Consider the following 20,073-nt stretch of genomic DNA (forward strand, 5'->3'; position numbering starts at 1 on the left):
GTCTACAAAACCAAATGGCCCTAGAGATGCTGACATCTGTGCAAGGGGGAACCTGTGCCCTTTACAAAAGTGAACATTGTGTGTATATTCTAGACAAAGAAGCTGAAGTTAATCAATCCGTCCTTCACTCACGAAAGCAATTACAGCTTACTGACCACATAGGGTATGCCTGGTGGTCTACACAAAGTCATGTTTTCCAGGATGGGGTCCTTGGTGGAAAGCTCTGCTAGGAAGCCTTTTGGAAAATGTGATTTTAGATTTTGTCAGGTGCACTTGTATTTACTGTTAGTGTAGGTTTTGTTTGCAGTGTTTCATAAAGCCAGCGGAAAGAAATTGCCGATGATCCCACCCTTTCTGACCAGCTCAGGGAACATATAGGAAGAGATGGGCATGTAAGAATGTAAGAGCCAGTCAGGAAAATGGATTGCAGGATCTCTGACTGGAAATCACACAGCCTTGACTATTCTGTGACTGAAAATCAGAGTGCCTTGACCTCTCTGTGACCTAGCCAGCTGCAGATTTTTCCCAGCATGCTTGAACCCAAACTTGGGTCTTGAACATTCCCAGGCACTGATAAAGGTATCTAAGTTGTCACTGAAAACACTGAAAGAAACTAGCTCTGGCCCTGAGCCAAATTCTTTAAACCCTTATATAAACTCCATACCCTGACCCCCTCACTGCAGACATATCTAGGTAGAATGTCCCTTTTCTCTCACCACCCATGGGGAGGACTCCTGCAACACTACGTAAGCTCCCTTAATAAATGCTTTGGACAGATCACCTTGGCACATAGTGCTCCTTTCTTTGGAATCCCAACCAGCCCCAACTAGGACGGTTTTGGGCACTCCCTTGTGTGAACTCCCCTGCCACCACTTTTGGGGGACAAAACAGTACATATCTAATAGAATCATCTTGTTAAAAAGCAAGGGAACAACAAATACAAAATTTGTGATAGTGTTTCCTCGGATGAGAGGTAGTATAGAGAGGGACTAGAAAAAGAGTAGTATTAAATCTAAGTTGTTGTCAATCTATAGTTCTTATAGACTAGGTAATGGATTAAAAAATGTTCACACTTTAAGGCCATGCATGGACCAATGACAGCCAGTGGTTTTAATTAATACCATTTTGAATATCTGAGTTCCACTGGGGTAAGGGGATGAATCAAACAAGGCCTCAGAAGAAAAGTTGCCTGGGAATGCAGGAAGGTTTTGCAGAAGAGATGAAGTTTCAGTTGCAACCCTGCTGCGTGGGCTTCAATTTCACCACCTGAGATTTAAATAGAGGCAGGAGTCACTCAGGCTAGAGTGCAGTGGTGCAATCACAGCTCACTATTACAGCCACCACCTCCTGGGCTCAGGCGATCCTCCCACCTCAGCCTCCTGAGTAGCTGGGAGTACAAGTGCATTCCACAACCCCCAACTAATTTTTTTTTTTTTTTTATTTTTGTAGAGACGAGGTCCCAACTATGTTGCCCAGGCTGGTCTCGAACTCATGAGTTCAGTTAATCCTCCTGCCTTTGCCTCGCAAAGCGGGGAATTAGAAAAGTGAGCCAACACGCCCGGCCCACTAGTGTTAAAAAATAAAAACAAAAGCAATAATCTGACAGATAGAGCCAGGGAGGGCTATGAAGAGACACTTCTCAGGCTTGTATGCCTCATAAGAAAACTATCACATATGACTGCAAAACCCATCTTACACCAAAAATACCTCTGCAAGGACATCCGCCCAGCAACTGTTTGTCTAACCTCAGACTGGTGTCATCCTCGTTACCGATCTTTGTAGTCAAGAATAATGATTTCAAAACAATTAAATAATCCTCCCCATTCTTCCTTTAAAAACCTTTGTCTTCCTTTACCTCCCTGAATAGAAACATAGTTTACTCTGGTACGTCTGTTCTTATTGCAATTTCCTATTCCTGAATAAACTTTTTTTTTTTTTTTTTTTTTTTTTGAGATGGATCCTTGCTCTGTCGCCCAGGCTGGAGTGCAGTGGCGTGATCTCAGCTCACTGCAACCTTCACCTCCCGGGTTCAAGCGATTCTTCTGTCTCAGCCTCCCAAGTAGCTGGGACTACAGGCGCCCACCACCACACCCAGCTAATTTTTATATTTTTAGTACAGATGGGGTTTCACCACGTTGGCCAGGCTGGCCTCGAACTCCTTGTTAAATACAGTAAGTTCTAAATTTCTCTTCAAAGAATCAGTATGTCAGTATGTTCAATTCTTTGTTCTCCATTTTAAACTTTAACTTCCTCGTTTTCCTCGTCTCCTTGCCTCTAGTTTCAGTAAACAACCTTTTCCACCAGTTCTAATCAGTAGTTCACATCTGTTCCCCTGGTCACCTGCTCCGTCCTGAGTCACCCCTGGTCACCTGATCTGACCTGAGTCACCTTTAGTCACCTGTTCCGTAACCGTCCTTCCCACTGAAACTGCTCACCCTACCACTCCGGCTCATACCCCTGCTCTCTTTAAAATAGCCAATCGGAATTAACTTAGACTGTGCGGTCCAACCCTAGCCAGTAGGGGAACGACACAGCACTAGGGACTACCTGCGTCAGGGATAAGAACCCCTTCCCCTCTCTTGTTCAGGTGTGCTCTCGCCATTGCTCCATCCGTGAGACGCACCCTTCTATAGAAGTAAATTGCTTTGCTGAGAAAATGTGTGCTCGAGTGTGTATCTTTTTTTTCTTCTTCTTCTTTTTCTGAGACTGAGTCTCACTCTGTCACCCAAGCTGGAGTGCAGTGGCGCGGTCTCGGCTCACTGCAAGCTCCGCCTCCCGGGTTCAAGCGATTCTCCTGCCTCAGCCTCCCGAGCACCTGGAACTACAGGCGCGTGCCACCACGCCCGGCAATTTTTTTTTTTTTTTTTTTTTTTTGTATTTTTAGTAGACACAGGGTGTCACCGCGTAAACCAGGATAGTCTCGATCTCCTGACCTCGTGATCCGCCCGCCTCGGCCTCCCAAAGTGCTGGGACTGCAGGCGTGAGCCACCGCGCCCGGCCAACGTCATTTTCTTTTCAGGAGTCCCTTCTGTTATTTAGCAAGACACACTACTACAATGGAGAAAAAAGATGCCCCCTCTTTCAAGCCCTGAGATCTTCAGGACTTTGGCGAAAAGTCTGCGCCCGAAGAGACCCAGGAAGGATTCTTGGAATCGTAGTCCAAAGGCATCCCGCCTTCTGCGCAGACTCACAAGTCCCTGTGGACGGAATCCTTGAAGTGTAGCGCCGCTCAGTCCTTCCACCGGAAGTGTCCGATCGGAATCAGCCCTGTCCGAGAGGTGAGTCCGGGTTTGGGGATCCAGATGTCCAGCCCCGTGTACCCCTCCAAACATCCAGTCCCTCTCATATTGCCTTTGAAATTAGCAGCCTCTGGGTGACCAGACCTTGGCCCTCAGAGGAATCCCGGAGAAAGGTAGAACCAGCTTCGGCGTTGGGAAGGCAGGCGCGCTTACGTATTTAGTGAGGGTTTGGCGGTCTCCATAGTTACCGCCGCCGCGCGTGACGTCATAGTGGAGCGCTGAGGGCTTGGTGGCGTGGGGTGGGGGCTGTCCTGCTGATCCTGAATTTGGGGTCACTGGTAAGAGGAGTTGCCCATTCCAGCCAGGTGGAACGGGGAGGGGTGCCACATGTCTCAGATCTGCCATTGTCTGCGAAAAGAAACTGCTGCGAGGACCATCCCCAATCCCCTGCTTCCCTTGGGAAGAGTAACCGCCGTTTTGTAGGACACTTGGGGACAACCCCGCTTGTCCTGAAATTTATTGACACGGTAAATAGTATTTCCTGTGTGCCGAGGATGCAGTGAAACCAACACTGACCCCCTGCCCTTGAGAAACGCAAGGTACTATGGGAGCCTTTACCAGCATGCCCCTTGAAGTCTCTGTTCTGCTTTGTGGTCTCTACCGGATTTCCCCTGACTGTTTCCCTCTCCACCAACAGAACTCTCACCCGTCTTCCCCTCCCGCAACATGCCCACCAAGACATGTTCATCCATCAGGAGCCCTGCTCTTTAACCTCCAACTTTCTCATCATAATTAATTACTCGTTCCTCTCTGTTCTCCTAGCGTTTGTTCACACATCTGCTTACCCATTTTTGTAAGTCCTCCTAACACAATATTATAAGGCACTAGATGCTTAATCAATATTTATTAGTTTAAAGCTACCAACTTTAGGGGGACTCGGTTTTAAATAGATGAGAAGTGATAAAACACCTGGAGATAGTACTGTCAGCTGAGATAACATGTCATAGAACCAGCTGCTCAGCATAATTGAAGTTTCATTCGGATTATGTGGGCCTACTTTACACCCATCTTACTATGGTAAATGAGATCATGCTCATTAAGCATTAGGACACTACTTGGTTAGTGCATCTAGGAAACATAACAAGAAATATCAAAGAAATGGCCCAGTAAAATATAAGGGATTGAGACTCTCTGGTTAATATACCATGGAACTAACCCCCCTTTTTTTTCTTTATCATTGATAAATTTTGTTCTTACTTATACTCACTCAAATTGTTTGTTTTCCAAGGTTCAGTCTGAACCTTGTGATATTTATTTCATACTCTTGGAGAATTAATACTGATACATATCTTCAACTACCCTTTTCATGAATCTTGTCTGCCGAGACAAGCTCGGTCATGGAGACACTAACCCAGTGGCGCTAGAGGAATTAAAGACACACACAGAAATATAGAGTGTGGAGTGGGAAATGAGGGGTCTCACAGCCTTCAGAGCTGAGAGCCTTGAACAGAGATTTACCCACTTATTTATTGACAGCAAGCCAGTGATAAGATTTACTGAAAGTATTCCTTACGGGAAATAAAGGGATGGGCCGAAATAAAGGGATGGGCTCTGGCTAGTTATCTGCAGCATGAACATGTCCTTAAGGCACAGATCGCTCATGCTATTGTTTTCTGCCCTGGGTGGGCCAGGTGTTCCTTGCCCTCATTCCGGTAAACTGACAACCTTCCAGCGTGGGAGTCAAGGCCATCATGAGCATGTCACAGTGCTGCAGAGATTTTGTTCATGGCCAGTTTTGGGGCCAGTTTATGGCCAGATTTGGGGGTCTGTTCCCAACACTTGTCAAAATCTGTCTTCCCATTCCAAGTTCTTTTCCATTATTGAAATATCATTGTTTCTGTTGGAAATATTTTTCCAAGTAGATGTCTTATTATCATCTTAAATGCAGATCATCCAAAACAGAAGTCATCTGAAACTTTCCTAATTTTTCCTTTCAATCATAAATATGAAGCCTTAAGAACAATTAATAATGCATGATCCTTAACCTCATGGAACAGCAATCAGTTGATGAAAAAACAGCCGAACAACTAAAAATAATACAAGGACTTATATATTCATATATGTATGTGTTAGGAATTGTAAGAACTCAGACTAGAGTTGAGCAATTTCTTAACAGAGGCAGTAGAATTCTTAGTCACTCCAGCCATCACACCCTGCAAGCTGATCTCACCATCAGCCTGCTGCTCATTCCTACTTCCTCAACTCTGTTCCTTTCCTTTCCTTTCTGAATCTTTCTCATCCTTTATTGTCCAATTTAAGCCCCATGTTAAATACAGTGAGTTCTAAATTTCTCTTCAAAGTATCAGTATGTCAGTATGTTCAGTTCTTTGTTCTCCACTTTAAAGTTTAACCTCGTCTCCTTGCCCCTAGTTTCAGTAAACAACCTTTTCCACCAGTTCCAATCAGTAGTTCACATCTATTCCCCTGGTCACCTGCTCTGTCCTGAGTCACCCCTGGTCACCTGCTCTGACCTGCATCACCTTTAATCGCCTGTTCTGTAACTGTCCTTCCCACTGAAACTGCTCACCCCGCCACTCTGGTTCATACCCCTGCTTTCTTTAAAACAGCCAGTTGGAATTAGCTTAGACTGTGCAGTCCAACCCTAGCCAATAGGGGAATGACATAGCAGTAGGGACTACCTGCGTCAGAGATAAGAACCCCTTCCTCTCCCTTGATCAGGTGTGCTCTCACCATTGCTCCATCTGCGAGACGCACCTTTCTATAGAAGCAAAATTGCCTTGATGAGAAAATTCATGTTCGAGTGCTATTTCTTTTGCTGCACCGAAAATTTATTTCTAATACCCACCACCTCTAGGAAATACCTTCTACCATTCACAGTCTCTTCCCACCTCAGGACCGTTAGAACATTCAGTATCTCCACCATAAACTCATTTTATACTTCAACGTTCAACATTTAACAAACATGTACAATGTATATGTCATGTGAAACATTTTCTCATTTAAATCTTTTGTATCCATGTTTTATAATTTCTTCCCAACTAGTTCTTCCCGCTGAATTTATTTCTTTCTCTCCCGCATCCTAGTCAAATCTTTTCTATTCTTCAAACTCAAAGACTTTTTGTTTAATCCATTAAGCTGTATATTAGAATACAGATTTTCCAGGCATATACTATACTGACCAAGTTACCATCTCTAGGAGCAGGCCCCTAGTCTGCATCTCCAGAGGTAGGGCCCAAGAACCTGTTTCTACCAAAGATCCCATATGATGATTAGGCAGCAAGCCCAGTGTCATATTCAGACTTTCTTGTAAACCACTGCTGTACAACTTCTAGCCCAATGCTTTGCTTGTGATAAGATTCTTAATAAAATGTGTGTTATTGCATCAGTCAGTAGTCAACTTAGTGAAATGTTTAGTAAAAGAACCTCAGGCCGGGCATGGTGGCTCACACCTGTAATCCCAGCAATTTGGGAGGCTGAGATGGGCAGTGGGCAGATCACAAGGTCAGGAGTTTGAGACCAGCTTGGCCAACATGGTGAAACCACATCTCTACTAAAAATACAAGAAAATTAGCCAGGTGTGGCGGTGTGCATCTGAAATCCTAGCTACTCAGGAGGCTGAGGAAGGAGAATCACTTGAACCTGGGAGGCGGAGGTTGCAGTGAGCCGAGATCGCGCCATTGCACTCCAGCCTGGGTGATAGAGTAAGACTCCCTCTCAAAAAACAAAAAAAAAGAACCTCATACTTGCATGAATACAGTGGCCTCTATCTTTTCATATTGCCACCCACCCTAGAAATGAAGAACATATTCATCTCCACAGTGTTCAGCAGGTCATTCTGCTCAAAAGAATTGACTCCTCTTCAGTGACTCCCCAGTGCCTAAAAGATAAACTCCAAATTCATGAACTTCACAGTTGATGTTTTCTACAGTAACATCTCCAAGCTTTGCCTCTATAATTTTCTTATACAAACCTACTAAACGTTTTGCTTTCCCTCTTCTGTAATCCTACTCTTACCCAATTGTTCAGACTGTTTCTCTGTTCGTAATTTCCTATTTCTTTCCCTCCCGCATCCTAGTCAAATCTTTCCTATTCTTCAGAATTTCATGTTTTCATTAAGCTTCCCTTGACCATTGCAACCATCTGTATTTTTCTCATCTCCTATTTTATGAAGCACTTCTATCATTTTTCTTTTTTCATCCTTATTTTCTCTGTGACTTTTAAAATTTAATAACATGTACCTTGTTAATATTTAGCATTACATTTAAGTTTATTGTTTCTAATTTATCTCATTTTTAAATTTAAAAATTAAGCTATCTTGAAGTAGAAATCATTAACAGTTGTGTTCTAGAAACCAAGTATGTCAGTGCTTTTGCATACAATAAATGCCCAGTAAATTTTTGTGTAATGGAGAATGACGATTTTTATTATGTGGTCTTTCATCTTCTTAGACAGTAATAGTAATTTTTGATCCCTCAGGAGGACTCTTGAAACTAAAGACCCTTTCCAAAGCAGTTCTGATAATATATTCTATCCACAGATGGCTACAGAACCAAAGAAAGCTGCAGCCCAGAACTCTCCAGAGGATGAAGGACTTCTGATAGTGAAGATAGAAGAGGAAGAATTTATCCACAGGCAGGACACTTGCTTACAGAGAAGTGAACTCCTTAAGCAGGAGCTCTGCAGGCAGCGTTTTAGGCAGTTCTGCTACCAGGATTCTCCTGGACCTCGCGAGGCACTGAGCTGGCTCCGGGAGCTCTGCTGTCAGTGGCTGAAGCCAGAGATCCATACCAAGGAACAGATTCTGGAACTGCTGGTGCTAGAGCAGTTCCTGACCATCCTGCCAGGAGATTTGCAGGCCTGGGTACATGAACATTACCCAGAGAGTGGAGAGGAGGCAGTGACCATACTAGAAGATTTGGAGAGAGGCACTGATGAAGCAGTACTCCAGGTGCACAGGGGATGGGAGATCTAAGACCTCCATAATGGATAAAGTTCCACAGTGGGAGGAGAGGCCCGAGATTGCATATCTAGCTTGCAGGAGCTGTTGATTCAGTGTGCATTTATGTCTCCTTTCCTGTCTGTTTGATTCCACACTACATTTTACAATTAAATCAGACTCGATTTTTCCTTCCCCAGTTTTGCATTTCTATGGGAGTTTCTCTTTGTTGTTAGAAGACGTTTAACACAGGGATTCTTTTATAAGCCCAAATGTACTTTATTTTTCTCAGGTTCAAGCCCATGAACATGGACAAGAAATATTCCAGAAAAAAGTGTCACCTCCTGGACCAGCACTTAATGTCCAGTTACAGCCAGTGGAGACCAAGGCCCATTTTGATTCATCAGAACCCCAGCTCCTATGGGACTGTGGTAAGGGGCAGAATGCCATACAGTGCACATCACTAAAGAAACAGGGGAATGAATCTCCCTCCATAAACTAGTCTTGGTAACTGTAGATGGTCCTTTCCTTTATTACCCAATGAAAAGAGAGAAATTGTGGCCAGGTGCGGTGGCTCACTCCTGTAATCCCAGCACTTTGGGAGGCCAAGGCAGGTGGATCACAAGGTCAGGAGATCAAGACCATCCTGGCTAACATGGTGAAACCCCATCTCTACTAAAAATACAAAAAATTAGCCGTAGCACCTGTAGTCCCAGCTACTCGGGAGGCTGAGGCAGGAGAATGGCGTGAACCTGGGAGGCGGAGCTTGCAGTGAGCTGAGATTGCGCCACTGCACTCCAGCCTGGGCGACAGAGCAAGACTCCATCTCATAAAGGAAAAAAACAGAGAGAGAGAGAGAACTTGTTTTCCTGTGAGTCTTTGGCCAATTGTGGGGGAAAAGATAATTTTGTTCCTTATCCAGAATATTTCCAAAACACAGAACATTTTTATGATATGACCAAATTAAAGGAAATAAAAGTGAATGAGTTGAGAAAATATGAAAAGAGAAAAGAAGGAAAAGAAAAAGAAATACATGGACAGAAGCAAAACATGTTCATAGAGAAGTACATATTATGATCAAGAGAAACAGATACATGATGATATACTGAGAAATAGTATATAATTCACAAGTAACATAGACCGTGATCCATATTTTTCCTCTTATGCTCTTGGTCTTATAAAGCTCTTTTACACTTTTATAGAAAGTTAGCTATAGTTCTAGAGACTACTTCCACAGAATACTCATCTCTGTTCTAAAACTCATCTATTTAAAAGATTCATAGATGCAGTATCACTTAAGGTATGAATTGTCCCTATAGTAAACCCAAGAATAACTTACCGTTAATTTTTTGGTTTGTTTGTTTTGTTTTGTTTTGTTTTTCCCGACACAGAGTCTTGCTCTGTCACCCAGGCTGGAGTGCAGTGGCGTGATCTCGGCTCACTGCAACCTCCACCTCCTGGGTTCAAGCAATTATCCTGCCTCAGCCTCCCGAGTAGCTGAGATTACATGTGCCTGCCACCATGCCCGGCTAATTTTTGTATTTTTAGTAGAGACGGGGTTTCACCATGTTGGCCAGGCTGGTCTCAAACTCCTGACTTCGTGATCTGCCCGCCTTGGCCTCCCAGAGTGCTGGGTTTACAGACATGAGCCACGGCGCCTGGCCACCATTAATTTTTAATAAATTTCTACATATTCTGCCTTCAGTTTTGTTCTGGAAACATCTCCATCTGTCGTATATAAAAGTGTAAATTTCCCTCACCCCATGAACAGCACTCCCTAACCCTCTTTCCTGCCCTAGCGTATTGTAGACAAAGGACAGCTTATAATAAAGAAGGGCAGTTCAATTCCAGCACAGTATAGAGTGGGATTTGTGAAGACTGGATCATAAATGGATCTTGGAAACCAGGCTTGGGAATTTAGACTTGAACAAAAAAAGAGAGAGAGAGATTCAAGGTTTTTGAGTAGGGTATGAAAGGATGGCAGTGTTTAATGACCATTAGTCTAGTAAGGATCTTTAGGATAACTAGGAAGAAGAAAAGTGCAGAGTCAAAACAGCAAGGAGGGAGTTAAAGTCTAGATAGGAAATGGTAAGGTTCGAGACTATGGCGATGGTAGCAGAAATGTAAAGGAAGGGATTTATACAAGGGACACTTAGTGGACAGTGATGACAGAATTTAGAAGACTGATTAACCATGGAATATTAGGAAGAAATAGACAATAGGTGGATGGAAGTTTTCTCACACATACTTCACAGTCACTTATAGCTTTACTTTTCTCTCTTGTGTTCTCATCTGCTTTCTTTGAGGTAGTGCCTCCATTTTCCCTCTAGAAATGTATCATAGACCCAAGGTTCCCAAGATCTGCTGCAGTCAACATTGTAGAGTTCCTTCTCCGTACTCTATCTCCCCCTATCTCTTGAGTTCTTGCTGATGACAATCCTCCCAATCTTTTCTAATATATATACTTCACATGTCTGATTCCTCTCTCTGCCAACCACTGCAGGCATTACTTGCTCTTACCAATGTTTCTTTCATTCCTATCATCCTCTTTCATTCTATCATTCCTCTCATGTGAAAGGTCATATATTAAAGTGGGCATATCAATATGTAACTATCTTGAGCATGCTATAAAATTTTCTTTTCATGCAGCAAACAGGTAATATTTCCCTCTTTTTTATTTTAGATAATGAGAGTGAAAACAGTAGATCCATGCCAAAGCTGGAAATTTTTGAAAAAATTGAATCACAGAGAATTATATCTGGAAGAATCTCAGGATACTTATCAGAAGCATCTGCTGAGTCTCAAGACATCTGTAAGTCTGCAGGCAGGGTAAAGAGACAATGGGAAAAAGAATCAGGGGTGTCTCAGAGACTCTCATCTGCCCAGGATGAAGGTTTTGGTAAAATCCTCACCCACAAAAATACAGTCAGAGGTGAAATAATAAGCCACGATGGATGTGAGAGGAGATTAAATCTGAACTCAAATGAATTCACACACCAGAAATCTTGTAAACATGGTACCTGTGACCAGAGCTTCAAATGGAACTCAGATTTTATTAACCATCAAATAATTTATGCTGGAGAAAAAAATCACCAATATGAAAAATCTTTCAAGAGCCCAAAACTTGCTAAACATGCAGCAGTTTTCAGTGGAGATAAAACTCATCAGTGTAATGAATGTGGGAAAGCTTTCAGGCACAGCTCAAAACTTGCTAGGCATCAGAGAATCCACACTGGAGAGAGACGCTATGAATGTAATGAATGTGGGAAAAGCTTTGCAGAGAGCTCAGATCTTACTAGACATCGGCGAATTCACACTGGGGAAAGACCCTTTGGTTGCAAAGAATGTGGGAGAGCATTCAACCTGAACTCACATCTTATCAGGCATCAGAGAATTCACACCAGAGAGAAACCCTACGAGTGTAGTGAATGTGGGAAAACCTTCCGAGTGAGCTCACATCTTATTCGACACTTTAGAATTCACACTGGAGAAAAACCCTATGAATGCAGTGAGTGTGGAAGAGCCTTCAGTCAGAGCTCAAACCTTAGTCAACACCAGAGAATTCACATAAGGGAAAACCTATTAATGTAAGGAACTTAAATTTGTAAGTAAATGCTGAGGAAATGGCACAATATGAAAAATATTAAATAAAAAATAAATATTGGGCAAGATGGAAGACTGAAAGACCAGTTTCTGGTGTTCATCTGTGTGTATGTGCTTTCTGTGAGACTGGGGATGTACCCCTTCTTTCATTGACTACTAAAGTCAAACCAAAAGAGCTACATTTAGGGGGGCTAATAGGGTAGTCTATGGCAGTGCAATGTAGAGAAATAGAGACTGTCTGGGGAAATAATCATGATTACAGTGTGGGAAGAAAAGGAAGATTTAGGTAAAGAGACTGATAATCAGTCCTAGTTTATTTTCCTAGTTAGTTTTGCACAAGAAGAGGTCAGCTAAACCCAGGAGTGAAATAGGTTGCACAGTGCACTGCAGAACAGTGTTTTCAGAGCATCCCTTTAAAAACTGAAGACCACAAAACTAAGATGCTCATGTTAAGTTAGAGAGTAATGTCAAATGAGGACATATGTAATGGTGGCATTCCTATATGAGGCCAAAATCTGTGTCCAGAGGTCATACCAGGAAGTAAAAAACCAGAAGAACACCCCAGGGAAGAGGCCAGAATCCAGATATTTAAGTAAGACAGTAAGAGAATATAATTGAATTAAGCAAAAATTGGGTTAGGAGTGAGAAAAGGTGTTCAAATTGAACTAAACCTCAGAAGTTGGAGGATAGACACAGGATAACCAGGCTTTTACTGGTTTTTGGCACCTTTCTGGGGTAGGTTGATAGGGACTATAAGGAGTTCTCCTAACAAACTGATAGTAACAGAAACTGACAGGATTCTCCGGCCCGTGGCAATTGTGGAAGATTACTGAGGAAGTTAGTACTGGAAATAATGGTCCTGAAATGTTATTTCGTTGCTGCTGGCTGCTCTCTACAGAAAAGACTGAGAAGAGAGTATAGAGCGATAATATATGAAAGAGGGTAGGGAGGAATGATTTAAGTCTTAAACATTCCACAGTATGTAAGGCTTTTACATTATAAAATGTAAACAGGACCTTGATGTTAGATGTATGATAATCTAATGTGAAATGTACAAAATCTCCCACTAAGAGGCTTTATAAGAAATAGCTTAGCATTTACTTTCAATGACTTTAAAAATGTCCTGACGGGATTTAAGTAACACAATATTTGGATTGTTTTTTAAGGTAATGTTGAGCCCACAGTTTTTTACAGGTAGTGTGCTAGTATGTCCTATCTCATTTTGTAACTATTATTTTTCACATTTTATAGATGAGAAAATTGAGCTGTAGTGAAGTTAACTATCTTGCTAAAGATCACATAGTAAGTGGTAGAACCAGGAATTTAACGCACATTTTATTCCAGGGCCCTAGTTCTTAATGCTTAAACTTGATTATGTCACTGAAAATATTCCTATGGGATATAACATCAGAAAAGATAGCGCTTGTACACCACAACTCTAAAGTTCGTGGCGGGGGAAACGGGGAGACCTAGCACCCTTCTAGAAGGTTAATCCACCAACATTTCAAAATCTTGTAAGGAGCTGCGACCCGCTAGGCCGGGAGCCGACTGCGCCCTCAAACCCCGCGGCGACTCCCTCCCCGGAGGGGGCGCGCGAGGCCACCACCGAGAGCCTCTTCCTAGAGGAGCCGGGAGCATCCGGAGCCGCGGTACCGGCCCATCTTCCGGCCAGGATGTGTGGTCCTGGTGAGCGATTGTCCTGTGGCGTCCGGGACCGAGTTTGTGGCCCAGGGTTATGTGTGCACTTCACACCTCTAACTTTTTTCAGGGTTCCTATTGATGGTTAGGAGCAGGATTTCGGGGATGAAGGCGGCAGCAGCAAGAGGAGGCTGCGACTGCGGACCCCAGATTCGTCCCCCTCCACCACACACAACGCCAAGACGGGCCCCAGGAGGGCGTGAAGAGAAGACTTCCTTTTCTCTCCTCTCGCCTCCTGGCGCTGGCCGTATGAAGCTGTCTCCCAGAAGCATTAGCAGAGGAGCCCTGTGGGAGAAATGAGGTGTATAGTCACACTTAAATCTGTTTATGCTGTCACTGAACCTCTAAACACAATTGGATCATTTTCTAATGATCAGAAGTGTTATCTGTAGATGTATTTGCAGTGAGACACATTAGCATGCTTGCTTTGGTGTCTTAATTTTATAATATTTGTAGTCAAGCGTCACATTGTTTCCACTGTTAAACTTAAAAAAAGTTTACTCGCAAATGAGAAATGAAGATTATAACCTAGAATGCACAGAATGGCAAGCTACTAATGCATTCAACGAGGGAAGGGTAAAGGCAAGTTTTTATTAACAAAAAGAGAGGTTCACATAAGCTGCTTAGAGACCGTGTTCATTGGTTTCAGAGGCTCAAAGCTGGAGTTGTCAGTTCATTGGTGGAGATGCCATAATTATGCAAGTGTTCTTTCCAGAACATCGTGTCTGAATTACAGCAGTGCTATAAAGAATGTCTACTGATAAACCTTGTCAAAGCAGGAGATGCATGGAGGAAATGAAATGGTTTCTTATGCGGTGTTTAGAAAGTCCTTGGAAACAGTTCTTATCTCAAACATGTAAGCATGAACCTCCTCTCCTTCATGCCATCCCTGCCGTATTTTATCCGGGTCTGACAAAAGTGATTTCATCCTCGTATCTGAAATTTTCAAATCATATTATAAATTGTATGTCTGTCTTACCTAGTTTGTGCTTTCTGTCGCACATGATAAAATTCACCCGAATTGTTCATTTTCCTTTTGAATTAGTGGTTTGAATCAATGAATTTCAAGATAACTAGACGTCTTTAATCTTAAAAAAAAAAAAAGTTCTCAGCAACCTTTTCATTTCTGCGAGTTAGTAATGATTTATTTTGCCTTAGGAGTGACCCAAAAGAAACTTGCTCAAGGACAGCCTCCTTAAAGCAGACTTCCATATACCCCAACCTGCAAAAGAAGACTTTACGTGAAATGTTACAGCCCGTAACAGCTGCAGCCTTGACTATTAAATCTCAAAGGGAATAAAAAAGTCGCCTGACAGTTAAAGCAGAGGACTACACTTGGGGCGAAGAATATGGGCTACTTCATATGGAAGAACTCCAGCAACCGGGAGGTAGCTCATCAGAACGTTAGGCATTTCTGCTACCAGGAGACACCTGGACCCTGTAAGGTTGTGAGCTGATTCTGGGAACTTTGCCATCAGTGGCTGAGGCCAGAGACCCACACCAAAGAACAGATCCTGGAATTGCTGGTGCTGGAGCAGTTCTTGACTATCCTGCCAGAGGAGCTCCAAGCCCGGATGTTAGAGCATCAGCCGGAGAACAGAGAGGAAATGGTGATCATATCGGAGGATTTGGAAAGAGAGCTTGATGAAACAGAATGTCGGGTGTGATTAAAAGGCACATGAACACCCTAGCCAGAGAAAGAAGCAGCCATACACCCAGGGAAGCAAGGTTGCAGAGCTCAATCTCCACTCCCTCCCGCTTGATATGTAAGTCTCTATGTTTCGTACTCTCATCCTTTCTGGTTAGCTCCTTGCTTCTTAAGGGTGGAAGAAGACTGTGTCAGCATTCTTTCTCTATTCTATGCCCTGAGATGTGTTCTCTAAGATGTCTTTTAAAGATAGTAACTGTGGTTCCCTCATTGAGTCTTTCACAAGCCCAGCCATATCTAATTGTTTCCAAGTTGCAGCCAGTGCTTGTGGAATGGGACTGCACTCAGAATATCATCATCAAGCAGCACAGGAGCCACCAACTATTCCTTTCCAGCCAATGAAAAGACAGCTTAAATGGAAATATCCAGAATTCCAGGCCATTCATGAGCAAGGTGAGCATCGCAGTCCATCTCGAGAGAAAGGGAGTGGTTGAAAGCTCTGCCAGCTACCCAGGCTGAACAGCATCAGGAGCATCTCAGACATAATCCACCATGCTGAATCAGATGGAAGGTCCGTCTCCTGAAGTACTACATTCCAGCTTATGTGGCACCAACAAGACCTGATGCAGAATGGCTTAATGCTGTCCTCCCTCATATCAGCCTCAGCAGGAAGTTGTACACCAGCTTCCGTAATTTCCTTTAAAAAGCTATTCTAGGCCACTGTCATTAAAAAAATACCTTTACTTTTTTGTAATATTTTCATAATATATAACTTCATAGCCCAACCTCTACTACACACTTAGTGCTTTCTCTGTAAAGTAGAATTTACTTTTTTGTCTTAAAATTACCTTTTCTGAATCCCCTGGATCACCTAAATCCATTTTGTACCCTCTTTTCTGTTCCCTTTTAATAGAAGCTACATCATTGACCTGATCTTTTAGACTCATCTAAACATTTTTATTCTTTAGTCCCTGTTGTCTTTAATTCAAACATTACACATAATTCTAAAATATCCCTTAGGTCAGTCATCTTCAGTATTACTTCCTCATTGGACCCATTACTTCCAACTTCAGTATGCTTGAATTTGTCCTGACTCTCAATAGAAACAAATTATTTTTCTCTTTCACTTTCCACATGCTATCTTCAGACCTTCCACTCACTTTCATCCTCCTCTACTTTTGACACTCATTTTTACTCCCATTGCTCAACACAACTCTCTTCTTGATTGTTCCTTTATTCTATCTCTTCCTTTGCTCAGTGGTATGGACTGAATGTTTGTGGTCCCACCAACAACCCCTAAACAATTTATACATTGAAGCCCTAACCTCCAATGAGTTGGTATTATAGATGGGGCCTTTGAGAGGTAATTAGTTCTTGAGGGCAGGGCCCTGTATGATAGGATTAATGCCCTTTTAAAAGCAGTCACCAGAGAGCTTGATATTTCTCCTATGCACACGTGAAGGTAAGGTCTTGTGAGCACAACAGCAAAAAGGTGATCATCTGAAAGCCAGAAGGAGAGCCCTCACCAGAAACCAACCATGTTAGTACCCTGATCTCAACCTCCAGAACTGTGAGAAAATAAATTTCTCTTATTTAAACCACCAGTATAGTATTTTGTTATGGCAGCCCAACTTAACACCACTTCATGTCCCAATTCTGTGGCAATAATGTGCATGAGAGGTCTCCTTCCATTTACCAGCTATCTTATTCCTTGCTTACAAGGAATATATTCTTACAGATATCACAAACAGGGAAGACAGCTATCTGCATGGGGCATAGCTTGCTTGCTTAAAGAAAAGGACAGAAGTTTAATACTAGTGAAGAACCATTTACATTTTCTAAGGGCCATTTTTTCACAGAAAACCATTGTGGGCTCCCAAAAGTACAAGTAACCCAATTTAGTATTTTATTCAAAGTGAAACATACACTTAGGAGTAGAATTCCTGAAAAATTTTACAAATATAAGATGCATACTCCATTCACAGTGGCTATATCCTAGAAAATCCCTAAGTATTACTCTGTACTATATTTTTTTTCCTTAATTTGGGGAAACTTGAGTTACTGAGATTATACCCTTGAGATACGGAGATCTTTATGATTCAAGACGCAGACTTAACTAGCCTAGTTTTCCTTTTCTTTGTTCTGGCTCCGCTTCTTCCAAATGAGTCTGTAGTTGGAAACTCTCACCCCTTAGTTTCCTCCCAGTCAGCACCAGTTTGGGGGAGTTAAGGAATTATTTTTCATTTCCAGCTCTGGCTCTAAATAATGTGTCTCCAACAGTGAGATGTAGGCCAAGATAGCTCTCTGATATGTAGCTCCTATAAAGAAACCCACTTCTCAGAAGCACTGGAAAAGGCAAATTTGAAGGTTCATAATACAATATAATAAAAATTCTTTAGTCATCCACTATTACAGATACTAAGCCAAATTTTAAATTCATACTGTATAACAAATTTGAATTTAGAAATAATTCCTCTTTATTCTTTTCATTTCAACCCAAGGTTACTTACTGATATAGTTCAGATATGTGTCTCCACTCAAATCTCATGTTGAATTGTAATCCCCAATATTGGAGATAGGGCCTGGTGGGAGGTGACTGGATCATGGAAGTGGATCCTTCATGAATGGTTTAGCACCACCTTCTTGGTACTGTTCTCCTGATACTGAATTCTTGTGTGATCTCGTTGTTTACAAGTGTGTGGCATCTCTCCCTTCTCTCTCTTGCTCTTGCTCCTGCCATGTAAGAATCCTGCTCTCCCTTTGCCTTCTGCCATAATTGTAAGTTTTCTGAGGCCTCCTCAGAAGCCAAGCAGATACCAGCATCATGCTTCCTGTACAGCCTATAGAACCACGAGCCAAGTAAACCTCTTTTCTTTATAAATTACCCAGTCTCAGGTATTTCTTTATAGAAATGTGAGAATGAACTAATACACTAACTCTCAAACATAACTTTTTATGTATCCACATCATTTCCTAAAATTTTGTAGAAATCTTAAAATATTATATTTTAATCCCATCTTTCCCATCTGAAAGCACTGATATTCCACATTTTTTCAAGAAAAAATATTTGGTTAGAAACACAGTCAAGTTTGTCTTCTGAGTGTGTTATAAAGAAACACACTCAGAAAACATTTTATAAAGAAAATAAAAAACCTTTTATAATATAAACCCTGGGAAAAAATTTTGGTCCATAGCCTAGAAACACATTTGTAATATGTTGCTTAAGTGAAATTCATGACATTTTAGCATGTATTTTATTCTTGTTTATTTCTTTACTGATATGTCATACACTCTTTTTGTTCTAACATTTTGATTTGGCAGAGCCAATACCCACCTATACTACAACTTTCTTATGCCAGCACAAGAATGCTATATTCAAAATGCTTTCCATGTATTACCTTCTTTTATCCTCAGATATCCTTGGCAGATAGTAGGGCAGATATTACCCTCATCTTATTGAAGAATATTCTGGGTATAAGGAAGTCAAATAACTTGTCAACAGTTACAAGGTTATGAGGTAAAGAAGCAATAATCTCCAAAGTTACAGCTATTCATACAAAGACAATACATAAACCCTTACATTATAAGTGTCTAGTGCACTGCAAAGAAGACTTATGAGTGTTTAGCTAGAAGACTGAAGGAATTCAGGAAATGCCACTCCAAAATATGCCAATTTGGTATATGGGTTAATTCTAGCCAAAGGCACTTGAAAAACAACAAATGTAAGGAGAAGCTTTCTCTGAACTCCCCCTATCTGCCTAAAGACAGATCCTCCAAAAGGAGCTCAGTTGTCATCAATCCCCTCCCTGGGAATTTCATCAACCGGGGAAGATTAACTCTATCACAGGAGAAAAGGCTAGAAGTTGACACCACACCTAGACAAACTTCTTCAAAAACTATTATCTCTTCTTCTGAGGACCCAATAATCTTTCCCAAAAATTATTTCTCCCCTAAATTGCCTATATCTCACCTCCTCTCCCCTGTGAAGTAGAGATGTAAACTCCTGAATCTCACTGGTTGTTTAGGTGTATGCTTTCTTTTCTGTACTGCCCTCATGCACATAATAAAATTGTATATCTTTTCTCATGTTAATCTGCCTGTTGTCAGCTTCTGTCATAGACTCAGTTATCAAATCCTCAGAGGGTAGAGGGAAAGTCTTTTCACCTTACAAGATATTTTGAAGGATCACCTCCATATGAGGGCCATCAAGTCAGGAAGAATGTGCCATGTGAGAAGGAAATGACCTTGGAGCTTTCTTTGTGCTCCTTCTCATAGCATCCTTTCCCAAAATGCATTATCCATTGAGAAAGGCCTGAATTCTTAGCAAAATTGGCCCCTATATTTATTCCATTATTAGGGTTTCTTATCTACATGGAAGTTTGATGCCTTATCAGAGCTGAGCTCACCTGAAAACTTCTCTTACATTCATTGCATTCATAGTTTCTCGACTGTGTGAAGTCTCTGGTACTGAATAAGCCTGGCACTTTCATTTAAAGCTTTCCCACATTAAGCTTTCCCACATTCTTTACATTTATAGGACCTCACTTCGACGTAGATTTTCAGGATGAGAGTGTTGAGTAATTACACTTACTAGAATGATAAAGTTTCTCCCAAGAATGAGTTCTCTGATACCCAGTTAAGTTGGAAACACTAAATAAAGATTTTCCCATTCACTATAATTATAAGATTTTCCCACTCACTATAATTATAAGTTCCAGGCAAAATTATTCCCACAATTACCACTTGTATGTTTAAAGGCTTCTCTGCAATTGTCCTCCTTGTCAGGTTCCCCATTGAGTCTGCTAGATCTGCATGCCTGGCCTCAAAGATGTGTGACCTATGCAGTCACACAGGCCACAGGGCCCAGTATTCACAAGGGTACTATGTTTAGAGGGCCCTGAGCACAGTTTAGTGCTTTGTTGTCACAG

The 20,073-nt window shown here is 41.9% G+C and overlaps 2 protein-coding genes across 3 annotated transcripts in view; one reads left to right on the plus strand and one right to left on the minus strand.

Moving 5' to 3' along the window:
* Nucleotides 1-2,603: 2,603 nt before the first annotated feature.
* On the plus strand, nt 2,604-18,029 carry ZNF165 (zinc finger protein 165). 2 transcript variants are annotated; one of them, XM_055390518.2, is made up of 5 exons: nt 2,604-3,838; nt 7,798-8,208; nt 8,489-8,627; nt 10,880-13,798; nt 14,656-18,029. In XM_055390518.2, exons 2-4 carry the CDS (start codon nt 7,798-7,800, stop codon nt 11,785-11,787), a joined length of 1,458 nt encoding a protein of 485 aa, XP_055246493.1. In that variant the 5' UTR covers nt 2,604-3,838; the 3' UTR covers nt 11,788-13,798; nt 14,656-18,029. The 2 variants fall into 2 exon arrangements, with proteins under 2 accessions (XP_055246493.1, XP_018885515.1); XM_019029970.4 differs by having other exon boundaries at nt 2,605-3,278.
* Nucleotides 11,200-20,073, minus strand: part of LOC101135047 (uncharacterized) — a 44,755-nt gene continuing 35,881 nt past the window's right edge. Inside the window, exon 2 of the mRNA XM_055390524.2 lies at nt 11,200-13,782. Coding sequence (XP_055246499.1) covers nt 13,554-13,782 — 229 coding nt within the window. The 3' untranslated portion in view covers nt 11,200-13,553. The remainder of the gene's footprint in view (nt 13,783-20,073) is intronic.

The sequence above is a fragment of the Gorilla gorilla genome, chromosome 5 (assembly GCF_029281585.2).
Source record: "Gorilla gorilla gorilla isolate KB3781 chromosome 5, NHGRI_mGorGor1-v2.1_pri, whole genome shotgun sequence".
Classification (NCBI taxonomy): domain Eukaryota; kingdom Metazoa; phylum Chordata; class Mammalia; order Primates; family Hominidae; genus Gorilla; species Gorilla gorilla.

Excerpts from the sequence above, each read along its gene's own strand:
- ZNF165 (XM_055390518.2), top strand. The coding sequence starts at position 7,798 with ATGGCTACAGAACCAAAGAAAGCTGCAGCCCAGAACTCTCCAGAGGAT. Across the intron at positions 8,209-8,488 it reads CTGATGAAGCAGTACTCCAG|GTTCAAGCCCATGAACATGG; the intron begins GTGCACAGGGGA and ends TATTTTTCTCAG. Across the intron at positions 8,628-10,879 it reads CCAGCTCCTATGGGACTGTG|ATAATGAGAGTGAAAACAGT; the intron begins GTAAGGGGCAGA and ends TTTTTATTTTAG.